At 41.5% G+C, this 20286-nt stretch overlaps 1 protein-coding gene across 1 annotated transcript in view; it reads right to left on the reverse strand.

Annotated features, from left to right (window-relative positions):
* LOC124542294 overlaps positions 1-20286 on the reverse strand; it is a 49051-nt gene that overhangs the window by 10971 nt on the left and 17794 nt on the right. Inside the window, exons 16-31 of the mRNA XM_047120258.1 lie at positions 19717-19781; positions 18907-18995; positions 18162-18303; positions 17117-17237; positions 15665-15885; positions 11883-14797; positions 10530-10609; positions 8930-9025; positions 7729-7830; positions 6549-6689; positions 5760-5864; positions 4415-4600; positions 3340-3593; positions 2296-2446; positions 1516-1663; positions 776-873 (exon numbers count right to left, since the gene is read on the reverse strand). Of these exons, the coding sequence (XP_046976214.1) occupies positions 776-873; positions 1516-1663; positions 2296-2446; positions 3340-3593; positions 4415-4600; positions 5760-5864; positions 6549-6689; positions 7729-7830; positions 8930-9025; positions 10530-10609; positions 11883-14797; positions 15665-15885; positions 17117-17237; positions 18162-18303; positions 18907-18995; positions 19717-19781 (4914 nt within the window). The remainder of the gene's footprint in view (positions 1-775; positions 874-1515; positions 1664-2295; positions 2447-3339; positions 3594-4414; positions 4601-5759; positions 5865-6548; positions 6690-7728; positions 7831-8929; positions 9026-10529; positions 10610-11882; positions 14798-15664; positions 15886-17116; positions 17238-18161; positions 18304-18906; positions 18996-19716; positions 19782-20286) is intronic.

Consider the following 20286-nt stretch of genomic DNA (forward strand, 5'->3'; position numbering starts at 1 on the left):
ATTTAACATAAGAAAAAGTTTAAAAATGTTATATTTTTTATAGAAGAGACTGAAAAAGAGAGGGAAAGTAGCTTGAAGGGGGCGCTTTTTCATTATGGGACAATATTTGCAAACTCATTCTAATATTAGTGACCCAAACAACTTCAATCCAATAAAATTATAAATATGAGACAACAGCACATACATTACTCTGATCCCAAAATAAGTAGCTAAAGCACTTGTGTTGTGAACAGTCAGAAGTAACGACGGCACAAACAGCCAGACCCGAGACAACATAGAAAACTAATGTATTTTCTACATTAACTAGGGTGGGAATCGAACCCAGGACCTCGGAGTGGCGTACCCATGAAAACCGGCGTACACACTACTCGACCACGGAGGCCGTATTATTATATAGATAAGGTCGACGTCGAGACATACTTGGTGGTAGGGCTTTGTGCGAGCCCGTCTGGGTAGGTACCACCCACTCATCAGTTATTCTACCGCCAAATAACAGTATTGTTGTGTTCCGGTTTGAAGGGTGAGTGAGCCAGTGTAACTGCAGGCACAAGGGACATAACATCTTAGTTCCCAAGGTTAGTGGCGCAGTGACGATGTAAGGAATAGTTAATATTTCTCACAGCGTCATTGTCTATGGGTGATGGTGACCACTTACCATCAGGTGGCCCATATGCTCGTCCGCCAACCTATACCATAAAAAAAAAGAGACTAGTACTCCCCCTCTCTTTCTCGTGGGAGGGTTAGGGGGGGGGGGGTAGTACATGCGTCACCATACCTTGGCAGTCGTGTTGACGAGGGTCGTGCAGTCGCCGAGCTGCTCGGCCACCAGCTGCATTTTCGCCTGCTGAGCCGGATTCAGCTTCTGCTTCTTGCCTGCCGGTTACATATAGAACTTGAACAATCTGACCGAGGACTTTTGACTACTACTAGTATATAATTCCTATTCTTAAAACATTAAACATAGTAAAACAAAGCTAGGAGAAAAAAAGGAAAAAGGAGTCACTAATATTCTTATTCACCCCTCCTTTTAAGCTTATCACTTGTGTTAGGAATGGGAAGTGGACCAATCGATCCTGCAACTGTTTACATCGCTTGGTAGTCTGTACAACAGCCACGGCCTGTAAATATGCCCACTGTTGGGCTAAGGCCTCTTCTACCTTTGAGGAGAACATCTGGAACATATTCCACCACACCGTTCCAATGCGTGTTGGTGTAATACATATGTGGCAGAATTTCCTCACGATGTTTCCCTTCACCGGCGAGCACGAGACGAATTATAAACACATCAAGCACAGCGAATATTCAGCGGTGCTTTGAACCGCAATCATCTGCTTTGTACAACGACAGCGCTTCTAGCGCTTAAAGCGTTGCCTCGTCTAGCGGCAGTGCAGGGGGGGGGGGGGGGGGGCTGAGCGCAATCATCTGTTAAGATGCACGAGGCTTTGTCCACGACAGCGCTTCTAGCGCTTCAAGCGTTGGCTCGTCTAGCGGCGGTGCGGGGGGGGGGGCGCTGACCTCGCTTGCGCGCTGCGAGCGCTGCGCGCGCGGCGGCGAGGTCGCGCGCGGCGGCGGCGTGCGCGCCGTGCAGCGCGGCGTGCGTGGCGCGCGCGTCGCACAGCTCGCGCCGCAGCTGCTCCAGTTGACTCAGCAGCCGCGACTCCGTCTGCCAGGGGAAACGTCGTTATTGCATCTAAACCATTACCATAGTAAGCCCTTATTATTACAGCCTATTTACAGGCTGTTGCTCAAGCCAATGGGACAGAGTATTTTTTTGACTACGCCATTGCGACAGGAATCCAATGGAATGGAATATTTTACGGACATTGGCTTTACACTTCCAATTGCCAAACACCAGGGGTAACGTTGTTATTACATCTAAACCATTGCCATAGTAAGCCAATGGGACAGAGTATTTTTTTGACTACGCCATTGCGACAGGAATCCAATCATGGGACGGAATATTTTACGGACATAGCCTTACACTTTCAATTACCAAACAACGGGCTGTTACTGGAAAATTTCTCGATAGAAGAGGTTTTGTAACCAGTGGGATCTGCTGCATTATATATAGCAGCAAGAACACTAGGGGGCATTTGGGGGGAGTGGGGGACTCGCAAACGTTACAATGCGTTACGGGGCGGGGGAGGGGCCTTTCTTACAATACGCTAGGTAACATTGCTTAGTCTGGTGACAAGAAAACGTTACTGTGCGTTACAAGGGGAATAGGGAGGGGGGACCATAGATAAGAGCTCAATCAGTCATAACACTAAGCACTTAATGTAAGACTTAGTTCACCTTTTTGGCTTTCTGGCGCTGCTTCTTGGCCCGCTTCTTGCCCCTGTCGACGTGCCTGGCTGGGCCCTCGATGTACTGCAGGAGCGCATCCAAGTCGCGCGGGTCCTCAGCCCTGTTGTTGCAGCCGCCCCGACCCCGCCAACACGACCCACTGAAGAATAAACAACGAACGAAAAATATTTATATGACGAAAAATATTTATATGACGAAAAATATTTATATGACGAAAAATATTTATATGACGAAAAATATTCAAATGTATAATAAGGGATGACGAATAAGCCAGGGGCCGGATAACCGGGTTCACTATAATTCAAATATAATTTACCGTCATAAGAGTCGAGATGGCCCAGAGGTTAGCCGCGTGCATCTTAACCGATGATTGCGGGTTCGAACCAAGACAAGCACCGCTGATTCATGTGCTTAATTTGTCTTTATAATTCATCTCGTGCTCGGTTAAGGAAAACATCGCGAGGAAACCTGCATGTGACAAATTACATAGAAGTTCTGCCACATGTGTATTCAACCAACCCGCATTGGAACAGCGTGGTGGAATATGTTCCAAACCTTCTCCGCAAAGGGAGAGGAGGTCTTTTGCCCAGCAGTGGGAAATTTACAGGCTGTTACTTTATTGTTTACTAGTTGTGACTCACGGTCTCGCTCGCGTTTACGGACACGATCACGTGCCAGACAAAAAAAAGTAACCTTTGTCCGTGCTCGGAGATCAAGTTTGCACACCGAATTCCACCAAATTCCTTACATTCGTGAACGAACGACACAGACTGACAGAGTAACTTTCACATTTAAATATGAGACAACATAACATACATTACTCTGATCCCGATGTGAGTAGCTAACGCACTTGTGTTATGGAAATCAGAAGTAACGACGGCACAAACACCCAGACCCGAGACGACGTAGACAACTAATGGTAATCTATATCGAACCCGGGACCTCAGAGTGGCGTAACCATGGAAACCGGTGTACACACCACTCGACCATAAAGGTTTGTAATATTAGTTATTATTTCGATTCGAATCTCACCCTGAACATCCAGAACTCGTTGAGAAGACGCTTGTATCTCTACTCGATATCGAAGCCGTGTTCTGTTGCTGTCGACTCTGCCGCATCTGCTGTTGTTGTTGTTGTTGTTGTTGCTGTTGTTGTTGTTGTTTCAATAATTGTTTCTGCTGTTGTTTCATCTGATATTCCTTCTGCAGCTGCTGCTGTTGTTGCATGTGGTGCTGTTTATGGAGCTGCATCTGACGTTGTCGTATCAGCGCGTCGTGCCTTTCTTGCTGTTAATTTTCAAAAAAAAAAAAAATAATTTTAATGTTTTTTTTTTTCACAGTTTAGCATACTATATTATATGTATTAATGTATTAATCGTATGTATGTATGTTATGTTTGTGTATATATGATTTAGCTAAAAGGTGTACACCTCCGAACCCTTTTCTTAGAGTATTCAATGTCCTCTATCCAAAGGTTGTCTGGAAGAGATCGCTCTTTTAGCGATAAGACCGCCTTTTGTACCGTGTTTTCTATTTTGTTGTGTTGCTTCTTGTTTTTTTTTTGTTCGGTGTACAATAAAGTATATTTATCTTATATTATATACTAAAAAGAGTTATTCAAAAATTCATAGGGTTCTACAACAGGAGATCAAAAGCGTTCGAAATGCTTCTCTTGCCAAATTAAAAAAAAATGTTAAGGAACGCTTGTGTGCAAAAGGTTGCTATACAATTAGCGAGTTGCAAGGCGTGCTTTCACACATAAACTAGCTATCCAGACAAATATATAAATTGCATTGAACAAATGTCCGTATTTTTGTAATTGTTGAAAAAAAGAGCAACTACTGAGTTTCTCGCCGGTTCTTCTGGGCAGAATCTACTTTCCGAACCGGCGGTAGCTTCACTTAAATGACGATTCAAAAGTGCTTGTAAAAGCCCACTTGAATAAAGTTTAATTTGATTTTAATTTTAAACCAGCGGCAGTGTTAAGTTTGACAGACAATAAATAATTATCATTCTTGTATATCGAATAAAAGAGTTTTTAATTTGTTTATTTAAAAGTTATCTGTGCTTAAATTAAAAAAAAATAACTTTAATTCAGCTAAACACACCTGTTGTTCTCTGATTTGCTGTTGCTGTTCCGGCGTTAGAGTTGGTTTGTTGTGTATCGGCAAGTCGTATATTGGTTCCGGTTTGTTCTGCTGTTGCTGTTGTTGTTGTTGTTGTTGTTGTTGCTGTTGTTGTGCTTGCTGCTGCTGCATCTGTTGCATCTGAGCCTGCTGCTGTTGTTTGTAGTGCTGGAATTTTAAATTTATCTGCATTAGCTCAATTTTTAACATACGCCAGACTTTTTTACGGTTTCACTATACTATAGAACATTAAAAAATCCCTTTTATGTTATTAAGTAGGAGTTAAGGAACTCAGTGAAAGTTGATTTTTTTATTTCTAGAACATATTTGCCGAATAATATCATATTAAAAATTCCATTTTTAAATAACGCTCGAAAACGCTACTTGGACAATATGGCGCCGCAATGGGGTCGGTGACGTCACTTTGCTGTATTTTAATCTGTGGTACATATAGTAGAAAAGCAAAGTTTACAAAAGTATTTATTTTTCTCATTGTCAAATAGCCTGTTATGACCTATCGTAGGGTTCAGCCAACGTTTGCAATGTAAGCTCAAAAAATTGTTTATTTACGACATCACATTAGAAACCTCTAAAATTATCAGTGTTTCTATACCATATTATGTATATATTTTACATATGCATAATCGCATCAAAATTCTTTGCATAGTTTTAAAGATATAAGCATACACACTGGCAGACAGCGAGAAGCGACTTTGTTTTATACTACACTAGTGACACGCCCCGGGTTCGCACGGGTGCAATACTGATACTAAATATACTACAGAATTTGTTTAACGACATCACATTAGAAACATCTAAAATTATCAGCGTTTCTTTACTATATTATCCATGTATTATTGACAAAACCTTCCTCTTATCAACTCTATCAATAAAAACGAACCGCATCAAAATCCGTCGCGTAATTTCAAAGATCTAAGCATACATATATACAGACAGCGACTTTTAAGCACTGTAAGCGACTTTTTTCTTTTCTTGGTGGTAGGGCTTTGTGCAAGCCCGTCTGGGTAGGTACCACCCACTCATCAGTTATTCTACCGCCAAATAACAGTACTCAGTATTGTTGTGTTGCGGTTTGAAGGGTGAGTGAGCCAGTGTAACTACAGGCACAAGGGACATAGCATCTTAGTTCCCAAGGTCGGTGGCGCATTGACGATGTAAGGAATAGTTAATATTTCTTACAGCGTCACTGTCTATGGGTGATGATGACCACTTACCATCAGGTGGCCCGTATGCTCGTCCGCCAACCTATTCCATAAAAACAATAACAAAACAGACTTTGTTTTATAACATGTAGTGATTATAATACCTGTAATCTTATTTGTTCCATAGCGTTTGCGTTCACTTTCCCCTCTGCCTTCAAAGCTGCCTGCAAATTTACTTGAACGGGAATCGACCGCTGGAGCGCCTGCAACTAATACCATATACCATGAACCAGTTATAATTAACAACAACAGCCTGTATATTCCCACTGCTGGGCAAAAGGCCTCCTCTCCCTTTGAGGAGAATGCGGGTTGGTGGAATACACATGTGGCAGAATTTCTATGAAATTTGTCACATGCAGGTTTCCTCACGATGTTTTCCTTCAGCGCTGAGCACGAGATGAATTATAAAGACAAATTAAGCACATGAATCAGCGGTGCTTGCCTGGTGCCACGCCCCCCCCCCCCCACTTTCCATCACGAGGGGAAAGCGCGTAATGCATTTTTCCAGTGAGAAAAAAAAAGTGTACCCGTTTCTATAATAAGACTCTATATTCATTTTTACCTTAGTTTCTTGCCGGTTCTTCTCGTTCGAATCTACTTCCTCTATTCTCTCATAATCTATTTTGATTTAAAATTGTAGATGTCAAAACACTCATCATTAACTAAGGCAAAACTCTGAACGAAATGATTTTTTAATTTAACAAAACTCCTTCGGATTTTCTAGAATTAGATTCTAATTACAGTTTTAAGACAATTAACTGTGGCCAAATTCTCTAATGTCGTATATTTAGATAGTTGTGTTTGTGGTGGGGATATCCTCAGGGGGGTAATAAACCCAGACTGTTTCTCAGTAGAGAGAAAGAGAGAGTAGATTAATTTAATAAAATCTATACCTTTGGTTTAATTTCCGGTTTCTCAGTGACGACCATCTTCGCCATTTTGTCAGCTAATTGTTTCTGTTGGTTCTCGATCGCCTGTCGCTTCTGTTGCGCCTGCGCAGGTGTCAGCGTCGGCGGGAGAGTCTTTGGAAGAGCCTGTGAATCAACATCAGCCTGTAAATTTCAATTCATAATTGAAGGGACACAATAATTGTAGTAGTGTGTGTAGTGTATAATATATGTAACAAACACTACTTGACAAAATGTTTTTTTTTTTTTATGGTATAGGTTGGCGGACGAGCATATGGGCCACCTGATGGTAAGTGGTCACCATCGCACATAGACATTAACGTTGTAAGAATTATTAACTATTTCTTACATCGTCAATGTGCCACCAACCTTGGGAACTAAGATGTTATGTCCCTTGTGCCTGTAGTTACACTGGCTCACTCACCCTTCAGACCGGAACACAACAATACTGAGTACTGTTGTTTGGCGGTAGAATAACTGATGAGTGGGTGGTACCTACCCAGACGGGCTTGCACAAAGCCCTACCACCAAGTAAAATGTGCCTATAAAAGTGCATGCAATACGAAATGTGTATGGAGTATTCATTGAATATTCAGTCTGTATACAGTTAGTATTAAGAAGTCATAATGTGAACACGCCAAGTAAAATACCGCAACAAACAATGACTATTATTTGTCTCCCGCTTAACTCCACTTCATAAAGAAAAATAAATTAGGGACTAAATATAATGGTATAGTTCTCTAAAATAATCACATGAGAAATAGGGATAGGAAATGGGATAGCGCACTTAATTCGGATGTGATTTTGCCGACGCTACATCTGAGTTGTGACGTAATATAGTTGCAAACAGTGCGAGCAGGACAGCAAATAAATAATTCATTTACGATTAGGAGAGAACAGTATCTTTGTGTGAAGTCTTTTAAACGGATTTTTTATTAGAATTCGTTCGAATTTCAAAAAAAATATTATTAGCTCCCTTCTTTACGCTGTGATGTTTTTCAAAGGAAGATTGTTTTTTCGAATCTGTTCGAATTTCAAAAAATGTATTATTATCCTTTTTTTTCGAATCCGTTCGAAATTCAAAAAAATAATGTTTTAGCAATTGACAATACTTAAAATTCTGAAGTAATGAAATCAGTAATGTATCTATTCTCTGTGTACTTACTGGTGGCGTTGAAGATTGCTGCGGAGTCAGTGGTGCTTGGGGGGTCTGCGGCGCCGATGGGAGTTGGGGAGGCGACCGCTCCGGGGTAGACTCAACTTCTCCCTGCAAACACGATCACAAACAACATTGACTAGAGATTTGAATCAGCATCATCATCCTCCAATCCTAATCCCAATTTACTTGGGGTCGGCGCAGCATGTCTTTTATGGTATAGGTTGGCGGACGAGCCCATGGACCACCTGATTATAATTGGTCGCCCATAGACAATGACACTAAGAAATATTAACTATTCCTCACATCTTCAATGCACCAGCAACCTTGGGAACTAAGATGTCATGTCTCTTGTGCCTGTAGTTACACTAACACACTCACATTTCAAACCGGAACACATAATACTGAGAACTGTTGTTTGGCGGTAGAATAACTGATGAGTGGGTGGTACCTTCCCAGATGGGCTTTGCACAAAGCCCTACCACCAAGTTATATCTACCATACTTCCCGATCTGACGTCATCTTACAATATCGTCCTCTACCTCTATATCCATCCACATCAATTTAAATATATCTAGTATTCTAGATTAATACATCAAAGATACAAAAACGTTTTATTATATAAAGATAAGTAAACTTGAATAAAAAATTTACAAAGGGGGGGATGCATATTATTAATATAGCAGGGGCCATTCAATTTACTTTATTATATACAATTATTACTTTAATTAATTGATCAATAATTTGTAAAACTGTAATTAATATTATTTTATACGGCATAGCATTTAATGCTGGCATGTAACACTATTTCTTATTTTAAATATGATTGAGCTGTCATTAGAAAACAATTGGACGATTGGACGACGAGATTGGGGCATCATTGTAAAACGATAATATTATTTTGGTCATCCCGAACTACTGAAATTACACTAGCTAATGAGTCTGCAGATCGCCAAGGTCTTCAGTTCGAATACAGGATCGAACAAACCATCTATCGATACTACATATATCATACATATATACTGAATTTGTATTTATCGATTCTATATCACACTTTTTATATCGTTTGTCAATTAATTATTTCCGGGATCAAACAACCTACTTATCGAAACTATAACACACTGATTTGTATGAGTTGGTTGGTATGGTTATCGGTTAATTCTTTCAAGTGCGAACCACGCGCGGTTATTAATAATAAAGTTATACGTACATTCGTTTTGCATTTCTGTTTCTTCTTATTTAATATAGACCGTAATCTTTCTCTTGTCTCGTTGAAGTTACGAGGCACCGGTGTCGTTAATGGCGGCTGGAATTACAACAATTACACGTCACACATATACTATAGAATAAAGCAACAACCCGTGAACTTTTACTTGGTGGTAGGGCTTTGTGCAAGCCCGTCTGGGTAGGTACCACCCACTCACCAGTTATTCTACCGCCAAACAACAGTACTCAGTATTGTTGTGTTCCGGTCTGAAGGGTGAGTGAGCCAGTGTAACTACAGGCACAAGGGACATAAAATCTTAGTTCCCAAGTTTGGTGGCGCATTGACGATGTATGGAATAGTCAATATTTCTTACAGCGTCATTGTCTATGGGTGATGGTGACCACTTACCATCAGGTGGCCCATATGCTCGTCAGCCAAACTATACCATAAAAAAAAGAACTTCCCACTGCTGTGCTAAGACCTCTTCCATTAAGGAGAGCGTTTGGAAACGTTGTCCACCACACGTGGCAGTATTTCGATGAAATTAGACACATGCAGGTTTCCTCGCGATGTTTTCCTTAACCGAGCACGAGATGAATTATAAACACGAATTAAGCACATATATATATTGTGGTGCTGGCCTGGGTTTGAACCCGCAATTATCGGTTTAATGCACGCGTTCTAACCACTGGGCCATCTCAGCTCTATTCAGTAGAATATTCCTTGTTAATTTACAAAATTAATAATTGTTAAAAAAATAAAGTTTCCGTCGTCGGTACTCTTGTACGGGGTATTTTTTTCCTGACGGTACAATTCCTACAGTCAATAAAAACCCAAATAAATTTTCGAATTAAGTACCAATGGCAGGAGTACTCTGTATAAGTATGCGAACGATCAAGTAGGTGGGCTGATTGTAAAGTGGTCACCACGAACCTAAGACAATAGTGTCTTTAAAAATGTATATACGCAAATCCATAGAGAATATCAGAGATTAATCAAGCTCTCGACCAATGACATCGCGTCGATTCGCTGTCAGATGTTATTCGTTTGGCTTTCTCCCATTTTTAGTTGAAATAGAGTATATCTATATATATAATAATCACATTGTCGGTCTTTTCGGGGCTTTTAATTTAACAATCAATATGTAACTGCAATTTTGTATTGAATAAAGGAATAGCCAAGTGCACAACCCGGGATTTGAACCTAGGACCTCGAGATCTGCAGCCTCACGAGCCACTAGACTAACGAGTAATTACTGAGGACGAATTGAGTTTGGAAGGCATATGAAGAGGAGGAGTTATAGTACGTAGCATCGGCAAAATTCGTAAAACCGATCACATCCGAATTGAGTACGCTCTACCAAATTATCAATATTTATTTCTTGTGTAAATATGATCTTTACACAAACGCAGTAACGTGTAATATCACACGACCTAATATATTCGTCAATTCGACGCGTCGCTTCACACGCACTCGCTGTCTCGGGTCGAACTGACGCGGGAATCTATAGCGACGAATAGCGTCGAGTGGCGCGATAGGAGCTGTTTCCATTGGTTTTATTGAATTTGCCGATGCTACACCTGAGTTGTGTCAGTATACTCACCGCATGTCCAAATACGGTACAATAGCAGCAGTTACAGGGCTGGTCGGCAGGACCCTCGCCAGCACAGGTGCCGTGACCGACTGGGAAATACAAACAATGATTTACTTCTCACTAGCTATCGCCTACGACTCCGCTCGCTTTATAGAGCTGTTTTAAAGTAACAGCCTGTAAATTACCCAAAGCTAGCTGGACTAATACGTCCTCTCCCATTACGGAGAGGATGGAAATTGATGTAATTAGACACATGCAAGTTTCCCTCACGATGTTTTCCTTAACCGAGCACGAGATGAATTATAAACACAAATTAAGCACATATATATAGTGATGCTTGCCTGGGTTTGAACCCACAATCGTCGGTTTTAACCAAACGGTTCGAGGTGTCATGTGATAGGCAAAAAAGTAGCCTATGTCCTTTCTTAAGAGTTCAAATTTGCTTCATACCAAATTTCATCAAATTCTGTTCAGTATTTAATTACATTTGAGTGTGGTGATCCATTTAGGCTTCCAAGCAAGTGTGCTTAATTTACTTGTGTAAGTTTGTATATTTATCAACGAATTTCTCGATGACTAAAAGTCGTATTGAGATGATAATTTTAAATCTAAACTAAGTTTCATTAAAATCGATCTAGTACTATCATAGATATTTTTTATTATTAGTTCAGTAGTTTCTAATTTTGAAGTCGGTTTAATTATTTACACATTATATAGTTCATTTATAATTAACTAGTTGTCATATGTTAGGGAAAAAAGGCCTATATCTATTCTTGGAGCACAAGCTTGCTTCATACCAAATTTCATCAAAATAGGCTATTTGACTGGTTTTTAAAATCCATTTTATACTATTTAGTAGAGGTTAAGGGACCCAGTAAAAGTTGTGTTTTTTTATTTCTAGTACATATTTGCCGAAAAATATCAAAAATATCAATATCAAAAATTTAAATAGCGCGCGATAACGCTACTTAGACAATATGGCGCTGCTATGTGGTTGGTGACGTCACTTTCCTGTATTTTAATCTGTGATACATATAGTAGAAAAGCAAGGTTAACAAGAAAGTGACTTCATCATAAGCCCGGCCAATCAGGAGCGTTTTGTGTCACTTGACAAACGTTTAAAAAAAATGCCTTTTTATTTATGGATTTTTCAATAAATTAAGTATTATTTTCAACTTTCGTTATTAAACAACCATTTTAAACTCATAATCTACACTGATTACAACAATTCACAATTTATTTTTCGCATTGTCAAATAGCCTATCGGTTCGACAGATAGACAAATTTACTTTCACATTTATAATATTAGTATAAATATAATTTGGATGTCCATGTGTGTGTGTGTGTGTGTGTGTAACTCACCTTTACATACATGCTGCTGATGATTACCATTCTCGCAGGCCTTGGGCGGCTGCTTCGGTTTCTGGACCACCTTCTTCTCCTTCCTCTTATCATCCACAATCTTGTTCTTATCATCATAACACTTGACCATATCGCCCAGACACACCGACGACACATCTGTATCCTTGCAGGCGTCGCAGACGCAATCGTTGGTCCACTTGCATGTGTTCTTAGGGGTATCGCAGACGTCACTCTCAGACTTGGTCTGACCGTTCCTCGACATATTCCTGAAGGCGACCGCGTTCAGAGTCTGCTTCGCATTCCTCAGCGCTTGCGCCGAATACTTCGCCACCAAACGATTCTGGGATCCAACAACGGATGGATCGTTCTTATCCTTCGAATCCGCTTCACCATCATCCGTTTTCAGCGTTTCCTCTATGTCCAGTAGCTTTGCATCTATGCTTGAACATATCGTGATCACGTGCTTTTTATGGGTTTCCGGGACGGGGAGGCCTTGGGTTATGTAGGATTTTATGGCGTTGAAACTATCTAATAGGGATTTTTCACCCTTCGAAGTCAGCACCGCTTCGCATTTCGCCAGCAGAGCGTAACTCTTGCACCTCTTATCGTCCTCGTCGTTGTTGGGAGGTATTTCCTCCTTCTTGACCGGGACCGGTTTCGGCGCTTCCGGGCCGGTCTTCTTGACGATCCTGACGTTCGCTTTGCCGATGATCTTGCTCAGACCCCGCGCTGCTAGGATCTCCGCTTCGCTCGCTTGATTCTGCACGACTTTCGTTTGCGGCGCCATTTTGTTGAAGGAGTCTCTTAACATGTCCTCCAGTTGTTCCAATCGATACAGCATCACGAGCCACTCGTCTCCCGTCAAGCCTTTCTTAGGTAACGTCTCCATATACTGTCTATTAGTTTCCTTCAAACGATTCATGAAGTAATCTCTCTTCCTATCGTTTGACATCGTCGAAAAATCCGGAGCATTGTCCAATTTCCTAACCTCCAATCCCGTCAATTCCTGGATAACATTTATCGCTATTTCTGGATCGAGGAATATCCAGGTCACGAGCTGCTGGGACTCAGCACAGCGGCGGACGACATCCAAATACTTGAACTTTAGACTTTTCACGGCCGATTTTTTATCGTCGGACATTTTGGACAATTTAACTATCAGCAAGTCTAGAGTGTTGCCAGCGAACGTGCTGAGCAATTTATTTATTTGCTTAAGAGTTTCCTTCGACGCTGAACACCCTTCGTTATCTGAGTCGTCGTTGCTTCTATTTAATTCGTCAATCTTTTGAATTATCTTATCGCTTTCACTGTTGCACTGTTTGGAAGCGAGGTCTTGTATCGATGTGTAAAACTTATCTAACATAACCTCGATTTCATTCTCTAATATATCGATAGGTATGCTCTTTAACTTGGTCGCAACGTTGTGCTTCCAGGAATTGAACCTGGATTTGACGATATCTCTCAATTCGTTCATACTCAACGCATCCTTAACCGAATTGTCGAAGAGAGTCGATGCTTTCGAATACATTTCCGAATTCAAACTATTGCGCGGCAAAAACAACAGCTCTTTGCCTTCCTCGAGAAACTTCGAAAGCTCCGGACTCTTATTCTGCTTCAGATAATCGAAGGCTTTATTGATAACTACTTGAGCTGACGTCGAAAACAGAAAGTCTTTGAAATCATCCTTATTCTTTACGATATTCTGTAAATCATTTTCGTCTTTCAGTATTTCCGTGATGCCTTCGAATTCGAAAACATCGTCGTCTGTCTTATATCTACGGTTTATTTTACGTTTGGCAGTGTTCTTAGTTACTTTAATGTTGTCGCGTTTCGAGAGTTTCAATTCACGGATCTGTTTCAGCGTTTCCGGCGTCAACTGAGCGTCGCTGTTCACATCCGGCAGACTGTTCATAATGGACGCGAATTCCGGCAACTCGGCGCTCGCGTTCGCAAATTCGGATAGCTTCGACGCTATTTCCGGCATATTCGCCAACGTTTGCGGCATATTCTCGACTAGCTCTGACAATTTCGACATAGCTACGTTCATATCTATTGGATCGTCAGCGTCCATCTTCTCGAGGAATTCTGCTGAATTCTTGTCCAGGGTGAGCATGACTTCGACTATCTGTTCCAAAGTCGGTGGCTCGTCATCATCTCTCTGCTTTGCGTCCTTGTTGTACGAATTGATTATATTCTGACATTCCTCCATTGCTTTTTTAATTTTCAGACCGAATATCACATATTTGAAAACGTCGACGTCATCTTCTTCTCTCTCTTCGCTGTTATCTATCTCTTTCGTTTCGTTTGCACCTCTCACTCTCGCGTTGAGTGGTGCGTTTATATCCGGCACTTGAGACTGGAAGTCTATAGCCTTATCGTCTTTATTGAATATCTTATTAACGGCTATTATCCTTTGTGACTTTTGCGTGTAAACGGGTATCGGTTCTGTCGTGGTGGGGGACATTTCCTGCAACGGCGGACTGACTGAGTCCGGATACTTGCCTTCCAACTCTGTTTGGACATCGTAATCATCCTTCGTACTCTCTGGACTGTTCAGCGCAAAGTTAGCGAATTTGGCGAGGCATTCCTTCATCTCCTTGCATATATCACCCGTCTCCCTCTCGCCTACTATCGTTTCCGTATCGCTTATATTGTCTTCCTTGTCTAACGGGAACGCTTCCGGAGGTTCCGCCTCTGATTTCGCGCTATCTATTTCTTTGTAGGGGGACTTGATGTCTTGGTTGTGGTGGGAAACTTTACTTTTGAGCATTTGTAATATTTTATGGGGTTTTATGATCGCTGGGGAAAGCTGAGGTTTTAATTTTCGTTTCGGCGCCGACGCCATTTTCTGTAATTTCGGACTCAGATTGCGTCGTTTCCTTTTCGGTAGATCAGTCACGTTGCAATCTGGTAAGCTGGAAAGGAATTGTAATATATTTATTCTTTATTGCACCCAATCTTAAAACTAAAAATAACACTTTCGTTACACAAACGTTGCATGAGGTGCAACAGGCGGCCTTATCGCTAAGCAGCGATCTCTTCCAGGCAACCTTTGAGGATCATAGTATTGACATAAATGGGAAGGGTACAGTAACTTTAAGTAATTGGGGCTGGTCAGATTCGGTTCAGTGGTTTGACCTTGAACACACAGACAAACAGGAATACTTTCGCCGGTTCTTCTCCGGTCAGGGTGTTCCTTTATCCGAACCGGTGGTCGTGTTTATTTGACGATCAATAAGTAATTGTGATAATGTTGTCTTAAATTTTCACGATTACACATTGGAATAAAACTAGCTATAACGGATTTGAATCGCGTATATTAATTTTGCGTATATAAATTCGCGTATATTACGTAGTAGTAGTATAATTCATCTCGTGCTCAGCGGTGAAGGAAAACATCGCGAGGAAACCTGCGTGTGACAAATTTCATAGAAATTCTGCCACATGTGTATTCCACCGATCCGCATTGGAACATGGTGGTGGAATATGTTCCAAACCTTCTCCTCAGAGGGAGAGGAGGCCTTTAGCCAGGCAGTGGGAATTTACAGGCTGTTGATGTTGATGATGATGTTGATTACGCAGTCTACCCGTAACCACGAACACTGTAAAGTGCTCGAAACGTCGGGATGTCAAAAATAATTAATATACGCGATTGAAATCCGTTATAGCTTGTTTTATTTCAAGTAAGTGTGATGCTTCTATATTGAATAAAGGAATTTGAGTTTGAGTTTGAGTTTGATCTACAACATTACGGGCCACTCTCTAATGCTCAGTATCAGTACCTCTCCCGCTCCTGGCGCAACTGGTCCTCTAGCCACATGCGCAGGCGGTGGTAGTAGAGCTGCTGGTCGCGCATGTGCATGACCTTGCGGCGCACCTCCTTGAAGCGCTGCAGGTGGTACTCGGGGCAGAGCAGCCGGCACGGCGCGTGCGCCGGCGCGGGCGGCGGCGAGCCGGGCGGCGGCGGCGCCGGCGCCGGCCCGCCCACCAGCTGCGTGCACACCTGCGGCCGCTCGGTACGTCACATCCGGCTCGAAGGACCAAGTCCGTAATACTTAATAGACTAATCAAACCACCAGCTGTGTGCACACCTGCGGGCGCGCTGCACGTCACATCCGGCTCGAAGGACCAAGTATGATACTCAATCGACTAATCAAACCACCAGCTGTGTGCACACCTGCGGGCGCGCTGCACGTCACATCCGGCTCGAAGGACCAAGTATGATACTCAATCGACTAATCAAACCACCAGCTGTGTGCACACCTGCGGCCGCTCGGTACGTCACATCCGGCTCGAAGGACCAAGTATGATACTTAATCGACTAATCAAACCACCAGCTGTGTGCACACCTGCGGGGCGCTCTGTACTAACCGCTACTCGTGGTCCCGGGTCGTTAACTTGACATCCGGCTCGAAGGACCAAGTCCGTAATACTTGACTAATCAATCCTAGTATAATTGCTACCGTTGCAAATAACAAAGATACGTCTGTTATTGTATGTGTAACATTCTATTAAAAAAAATATTCCCGCCGAGTTTCTTTCGCCGGTTCTTCTCAGGTCTGAGGCTTTAATTCCTAACCGGTGTTATATATTTGACTATCAATAAGAAAGTGTAATCACTTCTTAATTGAATAAAGATTTTTGACTTCGACTATTTATACGGTTTTTAGGTAAAAACTTCTTGAAACTGGATAGATTTATGATTCTTGATTTCACATCTGTGTATCTCATATTCTTTGGCATATATCATGTATAAAAGTCGAAGCATTGCATATGTGAAACGGAGTGTCTATCAAGTGCGTCACAGTCCGTATAATTGTAGCGTCTCGTTAATAAATCGTGAACCAGTCAGTGGTTCTACTGGATGGTAGGGCTTTGTGCAAGCCCGTCTGGGTAGGTACCACCCACTCACCAGTTATTCTACCGCCAAACAACAATACTCACTATTGTTGTGTTCCAGTTTGAAGGGTGAGTGAGCCAATGTAACTACAGGCACAAGGGACATAACATCTCAGTTCCCAAGGTTGGTGGCGCATTGACGATGTAAGGAATAGTTAATATTTCTTACAGCGTCATTGTCTATGGGTGATGGTGACCACTTACCATCAGGTGGCCCATATGCTCGTCTGCCAACCTATTCCTTATCATTATCCTCAACATCAGCCCAGCAATATTCTCATGACTAATCTTTGAACAGAGGAGACTATAAAGGTACACCATTTCCAAGGTCTCACCGTGGACAGCCTCTTCTGCTTCCGGTAGAGCTGCAGCTGTCGCCGGTGCACGTCGGGCAGGCGCCGGTACATCGCCATCAGCTTGCGATCCACCTCCGACAGGCCGGCGTGCACGCGACGCCTGCGACACACAATCGACCATAAGAGACCAAAACATTTCAGTAAAGACATACCCAAACATTTTTTGAGATATATATATAATAAAAAAAAGTAAAGTAAAAGTAACAGCCTGTATTTCCCACTACTGTGGAAATACTAAGGCCTCCTCTCTCGTTAAGGAGAGGGTTTAAAACATTCCATCGCGCTGTTCCAATGCGGGTTTGTGGAATGCAGTATTCTTCACGATGTTTTCCTTCACCGAGCACGAGATGAATTATAAACACAAATTATAAACACAAATTAAGCACATATATATAGCGGTGCTTGCCTGGGTTTGAACCCGCAATCATCGGTAAAGATGCGTTCTAACCACTGAGCCATCTCAGCTCAACTTCAAAATAATACATTCGAATTCAAATTTTCTGGTCGTTCTTACAACAATAATGTTTAATGTACATCGCAATTAAATCTGCAAATTCTGCCATATATAACAAAAAAAAACAAAATATACTTTATTCAAGTAGGCCTTTACAAGCACTTTTGAATCGTCACCTAACAAACTATTTTAGGTGAAGATATCATCGGTTCGGTATTGTAGCGTATTTAGGTTCAATGCGTGTATTGAAACGTTAATAATTTATCTATGGTATGATTTTGACGTATGACATACTTCCCTTATCGTGTGGGCTGTGGTAACGTGTGCAATGTGAGTGCGCCACGCTTCGAAATTAATTAGTGTAACGGACTATTATCCTTCTCATATAACATCCCTCATGGCGTGTTCTTGGAGTGCGTGAAGACCAAGGCAGCACTCCCAAGTAGAAGAGAGTGTCTTCAAAACTTGAGGTAACAACTCCCCTTCCTAATCGACTAAAATATACAGTCCAGTCATCTCTCGCGCGTACAGGTTGGTGTTGTGTAGTGTATGGGGGGTGGGGGGGGTCACCTGGCGTCGCGGTCGGTCCAGCGGTCGCAGTGGCGCAGCACGCGGTCCATGAGGCGCTCGATGGCCGCGATGGAGCGCATGAGGCGCCGCACGGAGCGACACAGCCGCCCGCCGCCGGAGCCCGACGACGACGACGACGAGCCTGCGACAACGACACCGGGGGGATGAAACGGGGTACACCTCAGGGCCACCTGATAAGGTAAGTGGGCACCATCACCCATAGACAATGACGCTGAACAGCAGAACATCTATAGACTATTAAAACCATAGATTTATTATACCATACCATAGATTTATTTATTTCATTAGTCCATAATAACTCTACTAACTATATTGTGCACTACAAAGAGTTTACGATTAATGGTATAGGTTGGCGGACGAGCATATGGGCCTTATAGTAAGTCACCATCACCCATAGACAATGACGCTGTAAGAAATATCAACTATTCCTTACATCGTCAATGCGCCACCAACCTTGGGAACTGAGGTGCTATGTCCCTTGTGCCTGCAGTTACACTGGCATTACGGTATGGCACTGGCATTACATTACGGTACGCATGGCCAATATCGTACCTTACAGGGAAATCTTGGTTGATCTCACTCACTCATCATTCAAACAGACACACAACAATACTCAGCAATACTGTGGGTAGTAAAGTGACATACCTAGTGTGACTTTCATAAGACCACTAAGATTATGATTGAAACAAAACATCTGTCTCATCTGAGAAAGGTCGTAACTCACTGTCGTCAAGGTCATCCGTGAAGTTTGAATCGCTCATGTCCAAACCAGAGTTCGACTTGCTAAGACGATCCTCGAACGAATCGGGAGGCCTGGAACAATAAAACAATATGTTAGTAAAAAAAAAACATCCTATGCAATACGCATTACTATTCAATAGATACCAATAAAATTCTACGGACATTTTTAACTTTGCCCTTTCAAAAATTAAAATAATTTGCAAAAAAAAACACATTGTTAAAGAAGGCATATTATTCAATACAAGATAGGCTATTTGACTGGTTTTTCCATCCATTTTATATTATTCAGTAGAAGTTAAGGAACTCAATAAAAGTTGTGTTTTTAATTTCTAGAACATATTTGCCGAAAAATATCATATTAAAAATTCCATATTTAAATGGCGCGCGAAAACGCTACTTCGACAATATGGCGCTGCAATGGGTTCGGTGACGTCACTTTGCTGTATTTTAATCTGTGGTGCATATAGTAGAAAAGCAAGGTTTACAACAAAATGACTAATTACTATTAAATATACTAAAGTAATTTTTAATATGATATTTTTCTGCAAATATGTACTAGAAATAAAAAAGTCAACTTTTACTGGGTTCCTTAACCTCTACTAAATAATATAAAATGGATTATAAAAACCAGTCAAATAGCCTATTAAGTCGACTATGTTTTAAAAGTAAAATGCACATATCGTATGGTAAAAGCAGATGAATATATATATTTTTTATATGAGCAGCGACCAACATACAAGTTTTTAGTAGAAAAATTTTACAACTTTGAACGCTAATATTACAATATACATACTTGGCTCCCGTTCCGTCCCCCTGCTGCAACTCCCTGCTCGAACTATCGGGCTTCGAATCTATCGCCTGGAATTAACATTAAAAACAAATTAACAACACATCAGAACATCTATAGACTATTAAAAATAAACATACCATAGATTTATTTATTTCATGATTCGCTAATAACTCAGCTATATAGGTTGGCGGAAGAGCGTATGGGCCACCTGATGGTAAGTGCTAACCATCGCCCATAGACAATGACAATGTAAGAAATATTAACTATTCCTTACATCGTCAATGCGCCACCAACCTTGGGAACTAAGATGCTATGTCCCTTGTGCCTGTAGTTACACTCACCCTTCAAACCGGAACACAACAATACTGAGTACTGTTGTTTGGCGGTAGAATAACTGATGAGTGGGTGATACCTACCCAGGCGGGCTTGCACAAAGCCCTTGTGTGTATTATTATGGTATATGTACCGTGTATATATATATATGCATTTAGTAAGAAACTGTTGTTTTAATATTACATACAGATACTCCAATTATATTACATGTATATACATAATTATAGATTAAGTGCCTCA

Source organism: Vanessa cardui, chromosome 30, assembly GCF_905220365.1.
Source record: "Vanessa cardui chromosome 30, ilVanCard2.1, whole genome shotgun sequence".
NCBI classification, from domain to species: domain Eukaryota; kingdom Metazoa; phylum Arthropoda; class Insecta; order Lepidoptera; family Nymphalidae; genus Vanessa; species Vanessa cardui.